The 26,231-nt window shown below is 48.1% G+C and overlaps 1 protein-coding gene across 3 annotated transcripts in view; it reads right to left on the minus strand.

Moving 5' to 3' along the window:
• The window catches only part of CARHSP1 (calcium regulated heat stable protein 1), a 117,417-nt gene that overhangs the window by 4,565 nt on the left and 86,621 nt on the right, over positions 1–26,231 (minus strand). For all 3 annotated transcript variants that reach the window (XM_063932362.1, XM_063932364.1, XM_063932363.1), the window contains exons 2-3: positions 13,665–13,868; positions 11,480–11,602 (exon numbers count right to left, since the gene is read on the minus strand). In XM_063932362.1, coding sequence (XP_063788432.1) covers positions 11,480–11,602; positions 13,665–13,855 — 314 coding nt within the window. In that variant the 5' untranslated portion in view covers positions 13,856–13,868. The remainder of the gene's footprint in view (positions 1–11,479; positions 11,603–13,664; positions 13,869–26,231) is intronic.

Here is a 26,231-nt window from a genome sequence, read left to right on the forward strand (position 1 = left end):
TATACTCCCATTATATAAATCACTAGTGAGGCAACATCTTGAATACTGTGTACAATTTTGGGCACCATACTACAAAAGGCATATCCTGGAGCTAGAAAAGGTTCAGAGGAGGGCGACCAAACTACATAAGGGCATGGAGAAGCTGGAATACGAGGAAAGGCTCGCAAGGCTAGGCATGTTTTCATTGGAAAAGAGTAGACCAAGATCAACGTCTACAAATATATAAGGGGACAATACACAGAGCTTGCACGGGACCTGTTTTTGGTAAGATCAGCACAGAGGACTCGTGGACACTCTCTTAGGTTAGAGGAGATTCCGCACAATGCGGTGTAAAGGTTTTTTTCACAGTAAGGACAATACGTGTTTGGAATTCCCTGCCTGAGGGAGTTGTAATGGCGGACTCAGTCAACACCTTTAAGAATGGGTTAGATAAATTCCTAATGGATAAGGATATCCAGGGTTATGGTGTGTAGTCACGCGATATAGTTAATATAAAAAGAGGAATATAATACAACGGCTCACATCAGCATCAGACAAAATTTAGACCAAAATACTCCTGCATAGGAGACCACAAATAGGTTGAACCTGATGGACAATAATAGGATTTTAGTACCTACCGGTAAATCCTTTTCTCCTAGTCCGTAGAGGATGCTGGGGACTCCAAAAGGACCATGGGGTATAGATGGGATCCGCAGGAGCTTGGGCACACTGAAAAGACTTTAACTGGGTGTGAACTGGCTCCTCCCTCTATGCCCCTCCTCCAGACCTCAGTTATAGGAACTGTGCCCAGGAAAGACGGACATTTAGAGGAAAAGATTTTAGTTCAAACTAAGGGCTAGAACATACCAGCCCACACCACAACATACCGTACAACCGGAGTAACAGTAAACCAGATAAAAGTATGAATTTAACTGCAGCAACAAGCTGAAACAACAAATACACAACCTGTGTGTAAACCAATGCAACTAATAAGAACACACTGCAAGAAACCGCCCGCACTGGGATGGGTGCCCAGCATCCTCTATGGACTAGGAGAAAAGGATTTACCGGTAGGTACTAAAATCCTATTTTCTCTTACGGCCTAGAGGATGCTGGGGACTCCAAAAGGACCATGATGTCTATACCAAAGCTCCAACACGGGCGGGAGAGTGCGGACGACTCTGCAGCACCGATTGAGCAAACATGAGGTGCTTCTCAGCCAGGGTATCAAACTTGTAAAACTTAGCAAAGGTGTTTGAACCCGACCACATAGCTGCTCGGCAAAGCTGAAGTGCCGAGACCCCTTGGGCAGCCGCCCAAGATGAGCCCACCTTCCTGGTAGAATGGGCCTTCACTGATTTCGGCACCGGTAGCCAAGCCGAAGAATGAGCCTGCTGAATCGTACTACAAATCCAGCGTGCAATAGTCTGCTTCGAAGCAGGATGACCAATCTTGTTGGAAGCATACAGGACAAACAGCGCCTCTGTTTTCCTGGCCACCGCCGTTCTGGCGACGTAGATCTTCAAAGCTCTCAAAACATCAAGAGACTTTGGAACTGCCACAGCATCTGTAGCCACAGGTACCACAATAGGTTGGTTAATGTGAAATGAAGAAACCACCTTCGGAAGAAATTGTTGACGAGTCCTCAATTCCGCCCTATCCGAATGGAAGATCAAGTACGGACTCTTGTGTGACAAGGCCGCCAACTCAGACACCCGCCTGGCAGATGCCAGAGCCAACAGCATGACCACCTTCCAAGTGAGAAACTTTAACTCAACCTTACGCAAAGGTTCAAACCAGGAAGACATAAGAAACTGTAAGACCACGTCAAGATCCCATGATGCCACCGGGGGCACAAACGGAGGATGGATATGCATCACTCCCTTCACAAAAGTCTGAACCTCAGGGAGAACAGCCAATTCCTTCTAAAAGAAGATAGATAAAGCCGAAATCTGCACCTTGATGGAACCCAATTTCAGGCCGGCATCGACGCCTGCCTGCAAAAAAATGGAGAAACCGACCCAAGTGAAATTCTTCCGCAGGAGCAGCTTTAGTCTCACACCACGAAACATACTTTCTTCAAATACGGTGATAATGTTTTGTCGTAACTTCCTTCCTCGCCTTAAGGAGAGTGGGAATGACCTCCCCGGGAATACCTTTCCGAGCTAAGATTTGGCGCTCAACTTCCATGCCGTCAAACGCAGCCGCGGTAAGTCTGGAAACACGCATGGTCCCTGCAATAACAGGTCCTCTCTTAGAGGGAGTGGCCAAGGATCTTCCACAAGTAATTCCTGAAGATCTGGATACCAGGCCCTTCTTGGCCATTCTGGAACGACAAGAATTGTTTGCACTCTTGCTCGTCTAATGATTCCCAGTACCTTTGGAATGAGAGGAAGCGGAGGGAACACGTACACCGACTGAAAGACCCACGGAGTTACCAGGGCGTCCACTGCACTGGCTTGGGGGTCCCTTGACCTGGAACAATACCTCGGAAGCTTCTTGTTGAGGCGAGACGCCATCATGTCGATCAGCGGAGTTCCCCAACGCTTCGTCAGTTCTGCAAATACCTCTTGATGAAGAGCCCACTCTCCTGGATGGAGATCGTGTCTGCTGAGGAAGTCTGCTTCCCAGTTGTCCACTCCTGGAAGGAAGACTGCTGACAGGGCGCTCACATGCTGTTCCGCCCAGCGAGGGATTCTTGTGGCCTCCGCCATAGCCGCCCTGCTCCTTGTTCCGCCTTGACGGTTTATATGCGCCACCGCAGTTATGTTGTCTGATTGTATCAGGACAGGCCGACCCTGAAGGCTTCTTGCTTGTAGCAGGCCGTTGTAAATGGCTCTTAACTCGAGAACATTTATGTGGAGACAGGATTCCTGGAGCGACCATTTCCCCTGGAAATTTCTTCCCTGGGTGACTGCGCCCCAGCCTCGGAGACTTGCATCTGTTGTCAACAGGACCCAATCCAGGATACCGAATCGGCGCCCTCCTAGGAGGTGAGAACTTTGTAGCCACCACAGGAGAGAAAACCTGGCCCTGGGAGATAGACTTATCTTCCGGTGCATGTGCAGGTGAGACCCGGACCACTTGCTCAGCAGATCCCACTGAAACTCCCGGGCATGAAACCTGCCAAACGGAATGGCTTCGTACGCCGCAACCATCTTCCCCAGAACCCGAGTACATTGATGAACCGACACTTTTTGGCCTCAGAAGCTCCCTGACCATCGTCTGGAGTTCCAGAGCTTTGTCTTCCGGAAGAATCACCTTCCGTGAGCCCGTGTCCAGAATCATGCCCAGAAAGGGCAACCGAGTGGTCGGAATCAACTGAGACTTTGGCAAATTTAGCAGCCAACCGTGTTGTCGCAGAACGGACACAGACAAATCCACATTTCTTAGCAACCGTTCCCTGGACCTCGCCTTTATCAGGAGATCGTCCAAGTACGGGATAATGGTAACCCCTTGCATGCAAAGGAGAACCATCATTTCTGCCATGACTTTGGTGAAAATCCTCGGGGCCGTGGAAAGCCCAAACGGCAACGTCTGAAATTGGTAATGAGAATCCTGTACCGCAAACCTTAGGAAAAGCTTGATGCGGAGGATATATCGGGACGTGTAAGTAGGCATCCTTTATGTCGTCTGACGCCATAAAGTCCCCCCTTCTAGGCTGGCAATCACCGCTCGAAGAGATTCCATCTTGAACTTGAAAACCTTCAAGTATGGATTGAGGGACTTTAGGTTCAGAATCGGTCTGACCGAACCGTCCGGTTTCGGTACCACAAAGAGGCTCGAGCAGAAACCCTCCCCCCGTTGGGACGGGGGAACGGGAACAATGACCCTCTGTTGACACAACTTTTGTATTGCTGCCTTCACCACCTCCCTGTCCAGAAGAGACACTGGTTAGGCCGAAATGAAGGGTATCCGTTCACATGGTCGACCATGTTATGGTCGACAGTCATTAGGTCGACCACTATTGGTCGACATTGACATGATCGACATGGACACATGGTCGATACATGAAAATGGTCGACACATGAAAGGTCGACACATGAAAAGGTCGACACGTGAAAAGGTCGACACGTGAAAAGGTCGACATAAGTTTTTTTACTTTTTTTTTCTTTTGGGGAACTTTTCCATACTTTACGATCCACGTGGACTACGATTGGAACGGTAATCTGTGCCGAGCGAAGCGGTAGTGGAGCGAAGGCACCATGCCCGAAGCATGGCGAGCGAAGCGAGCCATGCGAGGGGACGCGGTGCACTAATTGGGGTTCCCAGTCACTTTACGCAAAAAACGACACCAAAAAAGTTAAAAAACTCATGTCGACCTTTTCATGTGTCGACCATTTTCATGTGCCGAACATGTGTCCATGTCGACCATGTCAATGTCGACCAATAGTGGTCGACCTAATGACTGTCGACCATAACATGGTCGACCATTCATACCGGAACCGAAATGAAGAACCGGTGAGGGGGCACCTCCTGAAACTCCAGCTTGTATCCCTGAGATACTATATCTAGGACCCAAGGATCCAGGCCTGATTAAACCCAGACCTGACTGAAGATCCGCAGACGGCCCCCCACCGGTCCGGACTCCCCCAGGGAAGCTCCAGCGTCATGCGGTGGACTTGGTAGAGGCAGGGGAGGACTTTTGGTCCTGGGCGCCTGATACTGCAGGCGACTTTCTTCCCCTTGCTCTACCCTTTGAAGCGAGGAAGGACGAACCTTTTCCACGCTTGTATTTATTGGGACGAAAGGACTGCATCTGCTGATGTGTAGTCTTTTTCTGTTGTCTGGGAACATAAGGAAGAAAAGATGACTTACCCGCCGTCGCGGTAGACACCAGATCAGCCAAGCCGTCACCAAACAAGACATTACCTTTGAAGGGGAGAGCTTCCATAGCTCTCTTGGAGTCGGCATAAGCATTCCATTGATGAATCCACAGCGCTCTCCTGGCCAAGATCGCCATGGCATTGGCTCTTGATCCCAAGAGACCTACATCCCTCGCCGCATTCCTTCAGGTAATCTGCAGCGTCCTTGATATAACCAAGAGTTAAAAGAACATTATCTTTATCAAGCGTATCCATATCAGCTGCTAAATTCTCAGCCCATTTAGCAATGGCACTACTCACCCATACCGACGCCACAGCAGGTCTGAGCAATGCACCCGTATTAGCGAAAATGGACTACAGAGACGTCTCCAGCTTGCGATCCGCTGGATCCTTGAGAGCTGCCGTGTCAGGGGACGGAAGCGCCACCTTCTTAGACAACCGGGATAGAGCCTTGTCGACATTCGGAGACGACTCCAATTTTTCCCTGTCCTCAGAGGGGAAAGGATACGCCATGTAAAATCTCTTGGGAATCTGCCACCTCTTATCCGGCGACTCCCAAGCCTTTTCGCAAAGAGTATTCATTTCATGAGAGGGGGGGAAACTTCACCTCAGGTTTTTTCCCTTTGAACAAGCAAATCCTGGTTTCCTGCACCGCAGGTTCGTCAGAAATATGTAAAATCCTTTATAGCCACAATCATGTACTGAATACTCTTAACTAACCGTGGATGTAAAGCAGCCTCAGTGAAATCGACAACGGAATCAGAATCCGTGTCGGTATCCGTATCTACCAACTGAGTAAAAGGCCGCTTTTGCGACCCTGATGGGGTCTGCACCTGAGACAAAACATCCTCCATGGATTTCCTCCATACCAGAGTCTGAGACTCCGATTTATCCAACCTTTTAGACAAAGAGGCCACATTTGTATTAAGCGTACCTAACATTGTAAGTAAATCAAGTGTCGGCTGCGCCGACAGGGCCAACTCCAGACCCGCATCTGCTCCCCCGAGGGAATAATACTCAGCCTCAGACATGCCGACACGGCCTCAGACTCAGACTGTACCCCCCCCCATCAGCTCCCTGTTACTTTTAGAGGAGCTTTTAGAGGAGCTTGGAGGTCCCGGGCCAGCGTTCTCTGCAGCGGCGTGGAGGAGAGAAAATGGCGCTGACGAGCTGTGCGACTAAGCCCCGCCCCTTCCCGGCGCGCTTCAGCCCGTTAAATTTGAAATTAAGAAAATGCCGGCGGGGGTTGAAAAACGGTGCAGAGGCACCGAACTGCCTTTTGCCAGCTCCCAGACCCAGTAACATGCTGCCCAGGGCGCTCCCCCCCCCCCCCCCCCTGCACCCTGCGAGTGCCGTTGGTGAAGTGTGTGGGAGCATGGAGCGCAGTGCTACCGCTGCGCTGTACCTCGTTACTGGAGTCTTCTGCATACACACCGACTTCTTTCTTCTGGCTTCTGTGAGGGGGGTGACGGCGTGGCTCCGGGAACAAGCAACTAGGCGCACCAAGTGATCGAACCCTCTGGAGCGAATGGTGTCCAGTATCCGAGAAGCAGAGCCCTTAAACTAAGAAGTAGTAGGTCCTGCTTCTCTCCCCTCACTCCCACGCTGCAGGGAGCCTGTAGCCAGCAGGTCTCCCTGAAAATAAAAAACCTAACAAAGTCTTTTCCAGAAAAACTCAGGAGAGCTCCCCTAGTGAGTGTCCAGTCAGTCCTGGGCACAAAGTCTAACTGAGGTCTGGAGGAGGGGCATAGAGGGAGGAGCCAGTTCACACCCAGTTAAAGTCTTTTCAGTGTGCCCAAGCTCCTGCGGATCCAATCTATACCCCATGGTCCTTTTGGATTCCCCAGCATCCTCTAGGACGTAAGAGAAATAGGATTTTAATTACCTACCAGTAAATCCTTTTCTCGTAGTCCGCAGAGGATGCTGGGGTCCACATTAGTACCATGGGGTATAGACGGGTCCACTAGGAGCCATTGGCACTTTAAGAGTTTGAGAGTGTGGGCTGGCTCCTCCCTCTATGCCCCTCATACCAGACTCAGTCTAGAAACTGTGCCCGAGGAGACGGACATCTTTGAGAGAAGGATTATACACAGATAATGGCGAGATTCACACCAGCTCACACACAAGGCAAACCAAGCTAACCAGCTTGAAACATCAGCAACGGCTGAACAATATTACTTACCAAGTAACAAAACAGTACTTAACCAAGAACTAAGCAGTACTGAACTAAGTAACCACTGCAGGATCACAAAGCGCTGGGCGGGCGCCCAGCATCCTCTACGGACTACGAGAAAAGGATTTACCAGTAGGTAAATTAAAATCCTATTTTCTCTTACATCCTAGAGGATACTGGGGTCCACATTAGTACCATGGGGATGTACCAAAGCTCCCAGAACGGGAGGGAGAGCGCGGAGGCTCCTGCAGAACTGATTAAACAAACTTGAGGCCCTCAGATGCCAAAGTATCGAACATTGTAGAACTTTGCAAACATGTTCGACCCCGACCAAGTAGACGCTCGGCAAAGCTGTAACGCTGAGACACCCCGACACCCCGGGCAGCCACCCAGGAAGAACCCACCTTACGAGTAGAGTGGGCCTTAACAGACGTAGGACACCGCAATCCTGCTGTAGAATACGCATGCTGCATAGTGAACCTGATCCAGCGAGAGATAGTCTGCATAGAAGCAAGACACCCAAGTTTCTTGGGGTCATACAGAAGAAACGGAATACGATTTTCTGTGACGAGCAGTCCTCTTCACATAGATTTTCAGAGCCCTTACAACATCCAAGGACTTTGATGAAACTGAGGAGTCAGTAGCAACTGGCACCACAATAGGTTGGTTGATATGAAATGCCGGCACAACCTTCGGAAGGAACTGCTGACGCGTCCGGAGCTCAGCTCTATCTTCATGGAAGATTAAGTATGGGCTTTTACATGACAAAGCCCCCAACTCCGGCACACGTCTAGCAGAAGCCAAGGCTAACAAAGTGACAGCCTTTCACGTGAGAAACTTGACCTCAACCTCCTGTAGAGGCTTAAACCAGTCCGACTGGAGGAACTGCAACACCACGTTAAGATCCCAGGGCGCCGTAGTTGGCACAAAGGGAGGCTGGATGTGCAGAACTCCCTTCAAAAAGGTCTGAAACTCAGGGAGGGCAGCCAACTGTTTCTGGAAGAAAATGGATAGGGCCGAAATCTGGACCTTTACGGAACCTAATCTCAGGCCCATAAACTTCTTGGATTCACACCAAGACACATTTTTTCCAAATGCGATGGTAATGCTTTGACGTTACTCCTTTCCTAGCCTGTATCAGGGTAGGAATAACCTTGTTCGGAATGCTCTTCCGAGCGAATATCTGGCGTTCAACCTCCATGCCGTCAAACGTAGCCACCGTAAGTCTTGATAAGCGAACGGCCATTTGTCCAGGAGATCCAGTTGGAAGGACCGAGCATGAAATCTCCCATACTGCAGAGCCTCATAAGAGGCCACCATCTTCCCCAGAAGGCGAATGCACTGATGAACCAACACCCGGGCTGGCTTTAGGACATCCCAGACCATTGTTTGCATCACCAACGGTTTTTCTCTCGAAGAAACACCCTCTGCACTTTCGTGTCGAGGATCATTCCCAGAAATGACAACCTCCTGTTTGGTTCCAAATGTGATTTTGGAAGATTCAGGATCCAACCATGTTACCTGAGAAGCTGGGTCGTGAGAGCTATGGACTGTAACAGCTTCTCCTTGGATGATGCCTTTATCAGCAGATCGTCCAGATATGGAATTATGTTCACCCCCTGTCTGCGGAGGAGAACCATCATTTCTGCCATCACCTTGGTGAAAACCCTCGGTGCTGTGGAGAGGCCGTATGGCAGGGCCTGGAATTGAAAACGACAGTCCAACAGTGCGAATCGGAGATGAGCTTAATGCGGCAGCCAAATCGGAATGCGGAGGTACGAATCCTTGATACCCAGGGATACCAGGAATTCCCCCTCCTCCAGGCCTGATATCACCGCCCTTAGAGACTCCATTTTGAACTTGAACTCCCTCAGAAAGGGGTTTAGTGAATTTAAGTTCAGAATGGGCCTGACCGAACCATCCGGTTTCGGTACCACAAAAAGGTTCGAATAGTAACCCTTGTTTTGCATCTGGGGAGGAAATGGTTGAATAACCTGTGCCTCCACCTACTTCTGGATGGCTCCCTGTAGGGTAGCCCTGTCTGCCGGCAAAGCTGGCAAGCCTGATTTGAAGAACCGGTGAGGAGGAAGATCTTGAAATTCCAGCCAGTACCCCTGGGAGACAATATCTTGTACCCAGGGATCCAGGCCGGACGACACCCAGACGTGACTGAAATGTCTGAGTCTCGCCCCCACCGATCCTACCTCCAGGCCGCGCGGTCCACCCTCATGCTGAGGACTTTGGCATACCTGAAGGAGGCTTCTGTTCCTGGGAGCCCGCAGCAGCAGGTTTCTTGGAATTTGGTCGACCTCCTCTAAAGAAGGTGTTGGATGGTTTGGCCTTTCTTGTTTTAGCAACCCGAAAGGACTGTGATGCAGCTGAAGAAAAGGGTTTCTTCGTAGCAGGTGCAGCTGAGGGAAGAAAAGGAGACTTACCCGCTGTAGCCGTGGAGATCCACGCATCCAACGCTTCCCCAAAGAGAGCCTGACCTTTGTAGGGTAGGGTCTCCACACCTCTCCTGGATTCCGCGTTGGCAGACCACTGGCGCAGCCACAGTCCTCGACGAGCTGAGACGGACATGGAAGATATTCCTGCAGCAATTGAACCCAGGTCTTTCATGGTTTCCACCATAAATCCTGCAGAATCCTGAATGTTACGTAAAACCAATTCAATGTCACTTTTATCCATAGTATCCAAATCCTCATGTAACGTGCCTGACTACTTTACTATAGCTTTGGAAATCCATGCACAGGCAATAGTAGAACGTAGTATCGCCCCTGAAGCCGTGTATATGGATTTGAGCGTAGTATCAATTTTGCGATCAGCCGGCTCTTTTAAGGCGGTAGATCCTGGGACAGGTAAAACCACCTTTTTTAAGAGTCTGAATACACTATGGGTGGGTTTTCCCATTTTTTTCTATCCTCCTCAGGGAAGGGGAAAGCAACCAGAACCCTTCTAGGTACCTTGAATTTTTTCTCTGGGTTTTCCCATGCTTTTTCAAAAATAGCATTTAATTCTTTGGACGCAGGGAAGGTTAGCGAGGCTTTCTTATGGTCAGTGAAGTAAGCCTCCTCAACCTGCTCAGGTGCTGTATCAGCAATATTCAACACATCTCTAACAGCCTCTATCATCAACTGCACCCCTTTAGCAAGAGATGCGGCCCCCCTGAGCACATCCCCATCACAGTCTGCCGTGTCAGAATCGGTATCCGTGTCATCTTGCATAATCTGGGCAAGAGCACGTTTGTGGGAACCTACAGAGGGGGGCCCTGAGGTAACAGAACCGGACCAAACTGCCATAGAGTTCTGTAAAACCCGAGTTGCAGATTCATTCTGTGCAAACCTAGTAGAAATCTGAGAAATCATAGATTTGATAGAGGATAACCATCCAGGCTCTCTTGCTGGTATCTGCGCTAAAACAGTGCAATCCTGATTACATGGAATGAGATCATCCTGAGAGGACATATCCTCTGCAGCACATGACACAAAGTCCCTAGACATAGCTAAATGGCGCTGTCTTCCTGCTCTTCTGGAGATTATACTGGCCTGAGGAATTGTGCTGGCAGCGATCCTGGGACCCTGACAGGCTGAGAGGTCAGTGTAGGGTGTAGGCGCTGGCTCAGTGCGCCCCCTCACAGCGCCGCACTATGTACCGCTGAGCCCCGGAGCGCAGTTAGTACTGCGCTCCATACCCTGTTGCCGCCATCTTCACACCGGCTCCCCGCTTGCTAGGGGGCCGGTGACTGACTCGCCACTGATCTTCTGGCTCTGTAAGGGGGCTGCGGCATGCTGCCGGGGTGAGCGATCCAGTGGTGGGGAACGTTCGATCCCCTCAGGAGCTCAGTGTCCTGTCAGCGGAGATAGTGGCTCAGACCCCGCAGGGCTGACACTACTCACCCCCTTAGTCCCTCGAAGCAGGGAGGCTGTTGCCAGCAGCCTCCCTGTAAAATAATAAACTCTAAAAATAAACTTTTACTAAAGAAGCTCTGTAGAGCTCCCCTAGCTGTGACCGGCTCCTCCGGGAACATTTTCTAAACTGAGTCTGGTAGGAGGGGTATAGAGGGAGGTGCCAGCCCACACTCTCAAACTCTTAAAGTGCCAATGGCTCCTAGTGGACCCGTCTATACCCCATGGTACTAAAGTGGACCCCAGCACCCTCTATGACGTAAGAGAAATTTGTCTTTTTTCAACCTTAGATACTTTGTTACTGTGTTACATACAAATTCTTATGGTGCTCATAGAAAGGTGGGAAGAAGAATACAGACATGGGTGGGCACGTCAGCCATATGTATTTCCATCGGCAAAGTGGGTCTCCCTAATCACATTTTAACCCTAAAATAGTAAATGGGGGGAAAAAATGTGTCTGTCGTCACTCAGACCATATAGACACTGACTGTATAACAATGTGTGAGACACCATTTCCTGTGTCTGGATTTTGTAATAACATGGATGAGCAGAGATGATCCTAGTCACAGTTATTCCTGTAATGTACCAGCACTTACTCGGATATATGTAGAAAGATATCAGGTCCTCCACCTTCAGGTATTATGAAGCCATGTCCTTTAGAGCGGGAGAAGCATTTGCAGACGCCCTTGTAGACAGGTCCTTCAGAGGCCCGTACAGTGCTGTATAAAAAGAATGAATATTAATAAGAATATGTAAGTAGATTTAAAAAAGAAAAGAAAAAATGCTAAGGCTATGATAGAGAAGTTACCATTTAGCATAAATGTTTTTGTTTATTTTTAGGGGTGGGTAGAAGGTTCAGACAATCTAAAATATTTATATTATAATACCCCCTTTAATCCCAGGGGTATATGGGCTACCATGTGCCTCCACCCAAGTATCGGGAAGCATTTATGGGCCTACTTGGGAAAACCCCTGTGTAAATGGTAGCATTGGGCGGAACGTCATCTGCCAGCAATATCGGCAGTGTTCATTCCGGGAGTCCTCAACTGGGAAGCGGATTTCCTCAGTCATCAGGACGTGCATGTCAGAGAGTGGAGTCTTCATCAGGAAGTCTTTCAATTCCTAGTGGACAAGTGGGGCCTACCAGATGTAGACCTGATGGCTTCTCAATGCAAAGTTCCAGTCTTCGGATCAAGAACCAGGGATCCTCAAGCAGTGTTCATGGACGCACTAGCAATTCCATGGAACTTTCGGCTGCCATACGTGTGCCCTCCAGTGTCACTCCTGCCCAGGGTACTGTGGAAGTTCAAACAAGAAGGAGGAATTCTACTTCTAGTCGCTCCAGCGTGGCCAAGACGCCATTGGTTCTCAGACCTGCAGGGTCTATCGACAGAGCGTCCTCTTCTACTTCCTCAATGCCCAAACCACCTCATTAAGGGCCCTTGTGTCTACCCGGACGTGGCCAGACTGGCTTTGACGGCGTGGCTCTTGAAGCTTCACTCCTGAGAGCCAAAGGATTCTCCGAGGCGGTTATCCAAACTATGCTGAAGCCCGCAAACCGGCATCTGCGCGGATTTATTATAGGGTCTGGAATTCTTACTTCACCTGGTGTGCTGTTAGGAATTACGATGTATACAAATTCAGTACTGCCAGACTTCTGACTTTTCTGCAACGAAGCCTGGATTTAAGCCTTCATCTGGCCTCCCTCAAGGTTTATCTCTCTGCCTTGTTGGTGTGGTTTCAGAGAAAAATTGCGTCTACTTCTGACATTCATACTTTCACTCAGGGTTTTTTACGGATTCAACCTCCCTATGTTCCTCCTGTGGCTCCTTGGTATCTGTCTGTTGTCCTAAATGCCCTGCAAGAGTCTCCACTTGAACCTCTTCAGTCAGTGGACCTGAAATGGCTCACGGTCAAGGTCCTGTTCCTACTGGCTATGGCGTCTGCCAGGAGGGTGTCGGACTTAGGCGCTTTGTCCTGTCGTCCACCCTTTCTGATTTTTCACAGTGACCGGGCAGTTCTTAGAACTCGCCCTGGTTATCTACCTAAAGTGGTGACATCTTTCCATCTTAACCAAGAGATTGTGGTTCCGTCTTTTATCTCTTCTGGTTTGTCCTCCAAAGAGCGGTCTTTGGATGTGGTACGGGCTCTCCGTATTTACGTGGAGAGGACTGCCTCTATTAGGAGGTCAGATACCCTTTTTGTATTTTTTGGTTTTCACAAACGTGGCTGGCCTGCAAATAAGCAATCCTTGGCCAGATGGATTAGAATGGTGATTGCACAAGCCTATGCGCAGGCTGGACTCCCAGCTCCTGCTGCTATCAAGAGCATACCACCGCGCAGCTACCGGCTATGTGCCCACTGCCTAGCTGCAGGAGCTTCCAGGGCTGGGATCACATTAACAGTTCCCAGATGTATTGCGCCATGGGTTAACAACATGCCACCACAGCAGACAGACATGTTCCTGACTGCGGCGCATACATAATATATATATAATAGCATAAAAAAAATACAGTTTATTATATTGTTAGATTAAATAATATTTTAGAGCTTTAAAAATGTGCACAGATTCAGATCTGAATGGTGTGTCCAAATGGAATCTAAATTGCAGTGTTAAAGCAATCCAGCATTTGTGGGCTACATGCAAAGCAACCAGTATCTACCCTGCATGCAAAAAAATAAATACATTTGCATCCCTTGCAGTGTAACTTGGCTTTTTTTTCTTTCTATTTCTTCACTCCCAACTCAGAATTAGCCCCACAATGTGAAAGTACTACTCACGCAGAAAATGTTCTTGTACGTCTAGTTGGGAGAGGACTGGGAATGAAGTGTCCTCTTATGGGGGATGGAGAACGATCCCTAGTATAACGAGTGTCTGGTAAATTGAGGGTCTTTGGTGATTGCGGAGATTGAGGAGATATTGGGGAATTGCTGGAGGGGCCACTAACAGGCGATGTTGAATCAGATGACATTTCTGCACCTTATCTGAAAGAAATAGAACAAAAATAAGTTAGACCTTGCTTTAGTCATCATTTAGAATCAAATCTACCGTCTAGTAACCGCTTACATGTTGACAATTTATATTTATATGCAGAAGGTCCACACTCTGCATCACACATTACTACCAACAAAAAACTACACTGAAGTAGTTGACGTTCATTTTAAATAGCTGTTCCATTAGAATTGTCTTTATACAAGAAAAAATGGTTTCATTTAAGATAGAAAATGCAGAAATCAGTTCATTGTGTGAGTCAAGTATTTTTCATCAAATATTCACTCAAGTATGTTCTATTCTGCTATTTAACGGCTTTCAAGTATAAACAAAGGTTGCCACGGTGATTGTAGTAAAACTGAAAAAATACATGTAGTGGTGGGATTCTCGAAAAGCTGTTATAAACCCACACTTTGTGATTAAATCACTGGATTATTAAAAAAAAAACTATAGATCCCTTTTCTAGTCATCCTCTTCTCCTGTAATTAAAAGGTGGAAGCTCAACTTCAGTAAGTTCTACTATTCAGTCTCATGTCTCAAAAATATTTTTCTTAATTGACTGTGGCCCAGAGGCAATGCAACATAGTATACGAGTGAATTTCTGATTCCGAATGAAACCCACCTAAACAATGACTAGCTAATAAAGTCAGATCACATACATTCTGGGCAGGAACATCATATACTTCTTTAGAATAATCATCTCTAACAATTATGGAGGCGGGTGCAAGCTCTTGGTTCCTGATATTTCCTATTCTGTGAAGACTATGGTGTTGGTTATATGACTGGCAGACAGCATGCGTGTGTAAAAACTCCTAATTGGGGGCCACAGAATAAGCCAGGAACAATTCACATATACAAACCCCACACATTTCCTACACAAACTATTACTAATCTGATTAGTTAGGCGGTAGGGATGTCTAGCACCTGTCCCAATGGAACATGGTGCAGATGAGTGCCATGACACACTGTTCTCATGCCTATGGAATGCCCGTAAATGCACGTTAAGACTCTCCTCTAGCCTCCAAACGTTTAAGCATTCCCTGTGCTACACTGATCAATTCATAGTTCCATTGGTACTCTTGAAATTCCTGAACCGCCCACATGACCTTCAGAAGCATTCATATCTAATTACATCCCATCAGGACTGTCTTTGCAATCTGGTGGGGCCGCTATGCTATAGTGTCTATCCTTCCCAATTCCCTATAGATTGTAAGCTTGCGAGCAGGGCCTTCCTACCTCTATGTCTGTCGGTTATTACCCAGTTTGTCTTATCACTGTTTACAATTGGAAAGCACAACGGAATATGCCGCGCCATATCAGAAACTTTAAATAAAAAAAATCTCAATATAATATATATACAACGTGCTCTGCCTGGCGCAATGTGTACAACGTGCTCTGCCTGGCGCAATGTGTACAACGTGCTCTGCCTGGCGCAATGTGTACAACGTGCTCTGCCTGGCGCAATGTGTACAATGTGCTCTGCCTGGCGCAATGTGTACAACGTGCTCTGCCTGGCGCAATGTGTACAACGTGCTCTGCCTGGCGCAATGTGTACAACGTGCTCTGCCTGGCGCAATGTGTACAACGTGCTCTGCCTGGCGCAATGTGTATAACGTGCTCTATCTGGCGCAATGTGTATAACGTGTTCTACCTGGTGCAATGTGTATAAGCGGCACTATTGTGTGGTATAATGTGATTTGGTACTATTATGTGGTCACGTCCCTACCCCATGAAACAACGCCCCTAAATTTTTGCTGCGCGCCTTCGGCGCGCACTGTCCATGCCTTCGCCTGTAGGAATGGGAGCACCAAGCATTATAGTATGTACCTAATTTTGCCCTTCTAACTTAAAAATGTGCCCTCTCGAATGAAAAATGTGCCCTCCCCGTGATCAGCACCCTGCCCTAAAAAAATCCTAGAGTGAACACATTATATATATATATATATATATATATATATATATATATATATATATATATATATATATATACACATACATACACACACACACACACACATATATACACACACACACACTATACATACACAAACACACGTATATATACATACACACACCTATATCACAAAAAATATTAAATAAATAAAAGGTTTGAGTCTACAGAAAAAAGCGGGAGGGCACAGAAAGCTGTGAGATGGCTCCATGGGATGTAGTCAAGATCCAGACAGTCACAATGGCGGCAGATCTCAACATTGAGCATTAGGGTTAGGGTTCGTATTAGGCACTAGGGGGAGTGTTAGGGTTCGTATTAGGCACTAGGGGGAGTGTTAGGGTTCGTATTAGGCACTAGGGGGAGTGTTAGGGTTCGTATTAGGCACTAGGGGGAGTGTTAGGGTTCGTATTAGGCACTAGGGGGAGTGTTAGGGTTCGTATTAGGCACTAGGGGGAGTGTTAGGGTTCGTATTAGGCACTAGGGGGAGTGTTAGGGTTCTTATTAGGCACTAGGGGGACTGTTAGGGTTCGTATTAGGCACTAGGGGGAGTGTTAGGGTTCGTATTAGGCACTAGGGGGAGTGTTAGGGTTCGTATTAGGCACTAGGGGGACTGTTAGGGTTCGTATTAGGCACTAGGGGGAGTGTTAGGGTTCGTATTAGGCACTAGGGGGAGTGTTAGGGTTCGTATTAGGCACTAGGGGGAGTGTTAGGGTTCGTATTAGGCACTAGGGGGAGCGTTAGGGTTCGTATTAGGCACTAGGGGGAGTGTTAGGGTTCGTATTAGGCACTAGGGGGAGCGTTAGGGTTAGTTGCTGAAGGGGACGGTTATGGTTAGGGTTGGGATACTTACCGGGATCAGTCGGCAGGTTACAAAATGCAGAGCAATATGTGAATTTGTAGTCTCAAAAGCATACAATCAACAGCCCCTAATCTGATGTCTCACACTATCCTCACCGAGACTCTCCATAGCCTCTTTAGTACATTATACTTTAATTAGGACAGACTATATTTTCTAATGTTTGCACAGCTCTCTCAATAAGTGTCATCTGTTGGATGTATGTGTCCATATGCTCAACTACAGTATCTTGTGCAGTGCTCTGTTTTTTTTTTTTTTTACTTGTACAGCGTAATTTGTCTGCTCGTGCGTCCTGGTGATGTTCGTGCAATGCAGATTCAGATGCGCCCGAGGAGAGGCGTGTTCTGAGAAGTTTCTGAGCAGTTGCGGGGGGTTAGCTGGTCAGACGCAGATGTGGCATGGCGTGGGTGTGTGTTGTTGTAATGATAGGAGCATGTTGCTGGGGGTGGTTGCATGCAGAGACACTGGGTTGCTTACATTGGAAGCCAAGTTCCGTTGGATGATGTGCGCGACTGTGAACGCTTGGTCCATGCACGTTTGAAGGCACTAATTGTACTGGGGAGGAGCTTTGTGATGGCGTTGGGAGTGGAGTCGCGGCTGTGGTGGGGGATGTGGGGAGGGCCGTGGCTCAGGGAGATACCGCCCCCTCGATAGGCCCTGCCCTTAGCAGACCCTGCTACAATTGGGGCTGCTTAAGGAGGTTTCCTGAGATAGTTTTCCATCCCAGTCCACCTTTGTCCGTTGGAATCCTAAACACCCAGCCCAATAATATTTCTATCCACCATTTTGTATTTATTTGTCTCTGTTGTAGGCGTTTGTTTTATATAACTACTACAGGAGTATTAATGACAGTACCATTTTAATGTAGCTACAATATTGTTCACATATGCACTGGGTAAACAGGTAAAAACCTAATATTGCTTTAACCACATTTTAGCAATGCATATTAATCCAGTGTCTTTGCACTTTTACCCATACAATTTATCGTACTATAGCGGGCATTAATGCATCACAAGCAGGAAATGGAATAAGAAATACACAGAAGTAAACTTAACAATGGAACGAAACAAATATAGCCATACACAGCATCAGAAAACTTGTTAGTTGGCAGATAATTAAAATTATTTTTTCTTTTAAACGCATACACACACACACACACACACACACACACACACACACACGCACACGCACACCAATGTCACTGGGTTTCAAACCTTCAGTAAATCTATTCACACTGGAAACTTGAAATCCAATGATGTCAGTTTGTTTAAATGTTGTCCAGAGTTGGGGCTATTTCACCGGCGGCCATGATCCTGGCGGTCATCATCCTGACGCCGGGCTCCCGAACGCAGAATGCCGGCAGGGAGGGGTGTGCGAGCGCAACAAAGCCGCACTGGTTCGATTCCCACTCTATTGGTGTCGTGGACACCCACGAGTGGGAATAGTCCCTGTTAGTCGTCATGCCAACTGTCGGGATGTTCAGGGGAGGGATGGAGGTGTCGGTATTGTGACCGGAGGTCTCCTGGCCGCCGGTCACATAACTACATCCCCCGTTTTCAAATAACTGATAAGTAAGGTTCCAGTATAAAGTCCCTTTGAAAGCTATTTGTCAACTATACAATATTATGCTGAATAATTTAAATACATTTCTCATAGAAATAAAACAGATTAGTAAAAAAAAAACCCCACATATTATTGATTGAATTCTTGCCAATGCTGCATACACTGGTGTTATTATTCTGTATGGGAACATTATTTCACAAATAAAATGTCACAGCACTGACCATGGATGATTCTCATTACAACAACACAGAGTGGGTGGTGTGAATAGGACAAACGACAACAAAAATCCGTTTAATCCTTTATTCTATTAAGTTACAAAAACTCCAATGAAAATGTGCAATGAGTCACACGGTAAGTAATGCTGATTGCTGGATTCCACCGACATGAACGCAATTCACCAGTCTATGCAACTAATGACTTTAGATTATTAGCTCCAAACTCAACAAAGTAAACTGCCTAGTGTTACATTGTATTCAGCAAATCTACAAAGGGGCGGTGGAGTGTGTGATAAAACACAAAGCCAGGAAGAAAAATAGAAATCACTTTGCTATTAATGATCATGACAACTAGATGAAGTTTTTTTTATTTTTCTGAATGCAGCGCCAACATATTATGGGAAATAATAAAAGGGAAAATAGGATTTTAATTACCTACCGGTGAATCCTTTTCTTGTAGTCTGTAGAGGATACTGGGGTCCACATTAGCACCATGGGGTATAGATGGGACCACTAGGAGCCTTTGGGCACTTTAAGAAATCAATATAGTGTGCACTGGCTCCTCCCTCAATGCCCCTCCTACCAGACTCAGTTTAGAAAATGTGCCCGGAGGAGCTTGGGAAGCTCATGAAGAGTTTTCTGCATTTTCTTTTTTTTTTTTTTATTATTTTCAGGCAGCTCTGGCTGGCACCAGACTGCCTGCTTCATGGGACTTAGGAGGAAGGGGACGGCCCAACCTAAACCCAACCCACAAACTGTGCCCGAGGAGACGGACATATCTTGAGAGAAGGATTCAGAAAAAGATAGTGGTGAGATTCGAAACAGCACACACAAACAAGAAGAAAACCATGTTAACACAACATGAACAAGAACAGCAGCAGCCACAATAATACTTAACCAAGTAACCCTGCAGGAAACACGAAGCACTGGGCGGGCGCCCAGTATCCTCTACGGACTACGAGAAAAGGATTTACCGGTAGGTAATTAAAATCTTATTTTCTCTCACGTCCTAGAGGATACTGGGGTCCACATTAGCACCATGGGGATGTACCAAAGCTCCCAAACCAGGTGGGAGTGCACTGAGGTTCTTGCAGAACTGATTGACCAAACTGAAGGTCCTCAGAGGCCAAGGTATCAAACGTGTAGAACTTTTCAAACGTGTTCGAACCAGACCAAGTAGCTGCTCGGCAGAGCTGTAAAGCCGAGACACCCCGGGCAGCCGCCCAGGAAGAACCCACCGACCGAGTAGAGTGGGCATGAACTGATTTAGGAACCGGCAAACCTGCCGTAAAGTAAGCATGCTGGATAGTCAGCGTGATCCAGCGAGCAATAGACTGCTTGGAAGCAGGACACCCAATTTTCTTGGGATCATAGAGCACAAACAGCGAGTCCGATTTTCTGTGACGAGCTGTCCGTTTGACATAGATTCTCAAAGCCCTCACAACATCCAGGGACTTTGAAGTAGAAGAGGTGTCAGTAAGCACTGAAACCACAATAGGCTGGTTGATGTGAAATGCAGACACCACCTTTGGAAGAAATTACAGACGAGTTCTGAGATCAGCTCTAGCCTCATGAAAAATCAAATAGGGGTTCTTGTGAGACAAGGCCCCTAATTTCGAAACATGCCGTGCCGAAGCCAAGGCCAATAGTGTGATGGTTTTCCATGTAAGAAATTTTACATCCACCTCCTGTAAAGGCTCAAACCAATCCGACTGCAGAAATTGCAACACCACGTTAAAGTCCCAGGGTGTCGTGGGAGGCACAAAGGGTGGTTGGATGTGCAGAACTCCTTTCAAGAAGGTCTGAACCTCAGGAAGGGACACCAACAGTTTCTGAAAGAAAATGGACAAGGCCGAAATCTGGACCTTTCTGGAGCCCAAACGCAGACCCACATCCATACCAGTCTGCAGAAAAAGCAGAAGACGACCCAGCTGAAATTCGACCATAGGAAATTTCCTGTACTGACACCAAGATACGTATTTTCTCCAAATCCGGTGGTAATGTTTAGACGTTACCCCTTTCCTGGCTTGGATCAAGGTAGGAATTACCTTGTCCGGAATCCCTTTCCGGGCTAGAATTTGACGCTCAACCTCCGTAGTCGCGGTAAGTCTCGATAGACGAATGGCCCCTGTTGTAGAAGATCCTCCCGAAGAGGCAGAGGCCACGGGTCCTCCAGAAGTAGTTCCAGTAGATCTGCGTACCAAGCCCTTCTTGGCCAATCTGGAGCAATGAGAGCTGCTTGAACCCTTTCCATTTTTATTCTTTTCAGAATTCTTGGGATCAACGGAAGTGGTGGAAAGACAGACACCACCTGGTAGACCCACGGAGTCACCAGAGCGTCCACCGCTTGTGGGTCTCTTGACCTGGAGCAATACCGCTAAAGCTTCTTGTTGAGACGAGAGGCCATCATGTCGATCTGTGGAATTCCCCACCAACGTGTCAAGCACCCGAACACCTCCGGATGAAGGCCCCACTCTCCCGGGTGGAAGGTCGTGTCTGCTAAGGAAGTCTACTTCCCAGTTGTCCACTCCCAGAATGAAGATTGCGGACAGTGTCACGGCATGTCCCTCTACCCAGAGAATCCTTGTCACCTCCGACATTGCTGCTCTTCTCTTCGTTCTGCCCTGTCGGTTTATGTACGTCACCGCCGTCACATTGTCCGACTGAACCTGGATGGCTCAATTTTGAAGAAGATGAGATGTCTTCCAAAGGACGTTGTCTATTGCCCTTAATTCCAACACGTTGATTGGAAGAATGGCTTTCCCTTGGGTGACTGCTCTCCACCCTCTGAGGCTTGCATCCGTGGTTAGCAGAATCCAATTTTGAAACCCGAACCTTTGTCCCTCGGTCAGGTGAGAAGTCTATAGCCACCACAGAAGAGAAATCCTGGCTCTTGGGGACAGACGGATTCTCTGGTGCATGTGTAGATGCGATCCGGACCATTTGTCCAGAAGATCCAGCTGGAAGGGTCTTGCGTGAAACCTTCCGTACTGCAGTGCCTTGTAAGAGACTACCATCTTTCCCAGGCAGCGAATGCACAGATGTACTAAGACCCGGGGGGGGGGGGGGGGAGGAAAGCATAGGACGTCCCTTACCACTGACTGAATTACCAATGCCTTTTCCAGAGGAAGGAACACCTTCTGTACCTCCGTATCCAGTATCGTCCCTAGGAACTGAAGCTTCCGCATTTGTTCCAGGTGAGATTTTGGCAGATTCAGAATCCACCTGTGATTCTGGAGTAGTCGTGTGGAGAGGGCAATGTTGTGTAACAACCTTTCCCTGGATGGTGCTTTTATCAGTAGATCGTCCAGGTACAGTATTATGTTCACTCCCTGCTTGCGGAGGAGAAACATCATCTCCGCCATAACCTTGGTAGAGCCTGGAACTGGTAGTGACAGTCCTGCAACGCAAACCTTAGATAAGCCTGATGAGGCGGCCAAATCGAAATATGAAGGTATGAATCCTTGATATCCATAGACACCAGGAATTCTCCCTCCTCCAGACCTGAGAACACTGCTCTCAGCAACTCCATCTTGAATTTGAACACCTGTAAATACGGGTTCAGTGACTTGAGGTTTAAAATGGGTCTTACCGAACCATCCGGTTTCGGTACCACAAACAGGTTGCAATATAAACCCTTGTTTTGTAGGTGAAGTGGAACTGGAACAATGACCTGACTCTGTACCAGTTTTTGAATTGCTGCTTGTAAGGTCATACTTGCTTCAGGTGAAGCTGGTAAGCCAGATTTGAATAATCTGTGAGGTGGGAGTTCCTGAAACTCCAGTCTGTAGCTCTAGACGATAAGATCTTTTACCCATGGATCCAGGCATGAGGTGGTCCATACATGACTGAAATATCGTAACCAGGCTCCCACCTGCCTGTTGACCAGGCAGTGCGGTCCACCGTCATGCTGAAGGCTTTGCGGAAGTAGAACCGGAGGTCTGATCCTGTGAGACTGTATTTGCAGGTTTTCTGGGATTACCTCTATTGCCCTTGAAGGCAATAGAAGAGCCTTTGGCCTTACCTTTAAACTTTGCTGTCCGAAAGGACTGCAACATAGGTGCAGAATAGGATTTCCTAGCCGGGAGAGCTGCAGAAGGAAGATATGTAGACTTACCTGCCGTAGCCTTGGATATCCACGTATCCTGTTGATCTCCAAAAAGAGCTTCACCTGTGAAAGGTAGGTTTTCCACGCCTTTCCTGGAATCCACATCCGCAAGCCCCTACATGCTGACACTGCCATGGCAGTAGTGCGCGCGTTGCGCAATCCAATCTCTTTTTTGACCTCCACCATAAAGTTAGCAGAATCCTGTATATGCTGTAGGAGTAAAATAATATCCCCCCCTGGACAAGGAATCTAACCCAGGCCTTCCCAACCACGGTCCTCAACAGTGCAGGTTTTAGTGATATCCAGGCTGCAGCACTGGTGACTTAATTAGTAGCTCAGCAATTTTTATTTAACCATCTGTGCTGCAGCCTGGATATCACTAAAACCAGCACTGCTGGTGTGCCTTGAGGACCGTGGTTGGGAATGACTGATCTAACCCGTCAATTAGATTACCAGACCATTTTGCAATGGCCCTAGTGATCCATGCACAAGCTATAGTGGGTCTTTGGGCCACCCCCGCCGCTGTGTACAGAGATTTGAGAGTGGTCTCAATTTTGCGGTCTGTAGCATCCTTCAACGAAGCTGCCCCAGGAACCGGTAAAACAATCTTACGTGACAGACTGGAAACTGACGTGTCCACTATCGGCGGGTTTTCCAATTTCTTCCTGTCATCCTGAGGGAACGGGAAGGATGTAATAAACCGTTTTGGAATATGAAACTTCCTGTCAGGATTAACCCAAGTTGCTACAAAAAACGAGATTTATGGTAAGAATTTACCTTTGTTAAATCTCTTTCTGCGAGGTACACTGGGTTGCACAAGGATAGACATTGGGTGTGTAGAGTAGGATCTTGATCCGAGGCACCAACAGGCTCAAAAGCTTTGACTGTTCCCAAGATGCATAGCGCCGCCTCTTCTGTAACCCCGCCTCCCTGCACAGCAGCTCAGTTTTTAGTTAACCAGCCCAATGCAGTAGCAGGAAAAAGAGACGACAGTTAGTAGCCACATACACCACACTCTCACGACAGGAGAAGTGTCAGCGGCTAATGCCATACCAACCCAAAGAAGCTAAGTGCGTCAGGGTGGGCGCCTTGTGGAGCCCAGTGTACCTCGCAGAAAGAGATATAACAAAGGTAAGTTCTTACCATAAATCTCGTTTTCTGCTGCGGGGTACACTGGGCTCCACAAGGATAGACATTGGGGATGTCCTAAAGCAGTTCCTTATGGGAGGGGACGCACTGTAGCAGGCACAAGAACCCAGCGTCCAAAGAAAGCATCCTGGGAAGCGGCAGTATAGAAGGCATAGAACCAAATGAACGTGTTCACAGAGGACCACGTAGCCGCCTTGCACAATTGTTCAAGGGTGGCACCACGGCGGGCCACCCAAGAAGGTCCTATAGACCGAGTAGAATGGGCCATAATGTGAGCAGGAGCTGACATACCAGCCTTCACATAAGCATGCGCAATAACCAATTTAATACATCTGGCCAAAGTTTGCATGTGAGCAGGCCAGCCACGTTTGTGAAAACCAAACAGAACAAAGCGAGAATCAGATTTCCTAATAGAAGCAGTTCTCTTCACATAGATACGGAGAGCCCGTACCACATCCAAAGACCGCTCTTTGGGAGACAAGTCAGGAGAGACAAGGGCCGGAACCTCAATCTCCTGATTAAGGTGGAACGAAGAAACCACCTTAGGTAAATATCCGGGACGAGTCCTAAGAACTGCCCGGTCACAGTGAAATATCAGATATGGGGAATTACTAGACAAGGCACCCAAATCCGACACTCTTCTAGCTCAGGCAATAGCCAGCAGAAACACCACCTTAAGGGAAAGCCACTTAAGATCAGCTGAACCAAGAGGTTCAAACGGAGACTTTTGTAACATCTCCAAAACCACCGACAAGTCCCAAGGCGCCACAGGCGTGACATAGGGAGGTTGGATACGCAACACACCTTGAGTAAAGGTATGAACATCAGGTAAGGTCGCAATTTTTCTCTGAAACCACACCAACAAGGCAGAAATATGAACCTTGAGGGAGGCCAGATGCAGGCCTAAGTCTAGGCCCTGCTGAAAAAAAGCCAAAAGCTTGGCAGTACTAAACTTGGAAGCATCATAATTGTTAGATGCGCTCCAAACAAAGTAAGAATGCCAGACCCTATGGTAAATCCAAGCAGATGCCGGTTTCCGGGCCCGCAACATAGTTTGAATGACCGCCTCAGAAAACTCTCAAGACGGAAGCTTCAAGAGCCACGCTGTCGAAGACAGCCGGGCCAGGTCCTGGTAGACACAGGGGCCCTGAACGAGGAGGTCTGGGCATTGTGGAAGTAGAATTGGACGCTCTGACGAGAAGCCCTGAAGGTCTGAGAACCAGTGCCGTCTGGGCCACACTGGAACTATGAGAAGCAGGATTTCCCCTTCCTGCTTGAACTTCCAAATTACCCTGGGCAGGAGTGACACCAGAGGGAACACGTACGGCAGCCGAAACTTCCTTGGCACCGCCAGCACATCCACGAATGCTGCTTGAGGATCCCTTGTCCTTACTCTGAAGACCGGAACCTTGTGATTGTGATGAGACGCCATCGAGATCCACGTCTGGAAGGCCCCACCTTTCCACTAGGAGTTGAAACACTTCTGGATGGAGGCCCCACTCTCCGGCGTGTACGTCCCGATGACTGAGAAAGTCTGCTTCCCAATTCAGAACTCCCGGAATGAATATTGCCGATATGGCCGGTAGATGGCGTTCCGCCCATTGGAGAATCCGTGAGACTTCCTTCATTGCCAAGCGGCTTCGAGTGCCGCCTTGATGATTTATGTAAGCCACTGTGGTGGCGTTGTCCGACTGTACTTGAACAGGACGGCTCTGTATTAAATGCTGGGCTAGGTTCAATGAGTTGAAGACTGCCCGCAATTCCAGAATGTTGATCGGGAGGAGAGGCTCCTCCTTGGACCACCGACCCTGAAGGGAGTGTTGCTCTAACACCGCGCCCCAACCCCTTAGACTGGCATCCGTCGTCAAGAGGACCCAGTCGGGTATCCAGAAGGGACGACCCCTGCACAATCGTTGGTCCTGGAGCCACCGGTACAGCGACAGACGGCCTTCCGGAGTCAATGAGATCATGTGAGACCTGATCCGTTGAGGCAGGCCGTCCCACTTGGCCAGAATCAGCCTCTGGAGGTCGAGAATTAAATTGAGCATACTCCACCATGTCGAATGCTGACACCATGAGGCCCAGCACCTGAATCGCCGAATGTATCGGCACTTGCAGACAAGAGAGGAAGCAACAAATCTTGTCCTGAAGCTTCAGGACTTTCTCCTGAGACAAGAACAACCGCTGGTTGTGAGTGTCCAATAGCACTACCAGGTGCACCATGCTCTGAGCAGGGACCAGGGAGGATTTCTTCCAGTTGATGAGCCACCCGTGGGCTTGCAGAAACCGGACAGTCAGATCTAGGTGATGTAGGAGAATTTCCGGGGAATTTGCAAGGATCAACAAGTCGTCCAGATATGGTAGGATCCTGACCCCTTGACGACGGAGTACCGCCATCATCACCGCCATAACTTTGATGAAGACTCGCGGAGCCGTGGTTAAACCAAGAGGTAACGCCCGAAACTGGTAATGGAGGTTGCCAACCGCAAACCTCAGTTATTGCTGATGCGACAC

Source organism: Pseudophryne corroboree, chromosome 7 (genome assembly GCF_028390025.1).
Source record: "Pseudophryne corroboree isolate aPseCor3 chromosome 7, aPseCor3.hap2, whole genome shotgun sequence".
In the NCBI taxonomy this organism is placed as follows: domain Eukaryota; kingdom Metazoa; phylum Chordata; class Amphibia; order Anura; family Myobatrachidae; genus Pseudophryne; species Pseudophryne corroboree.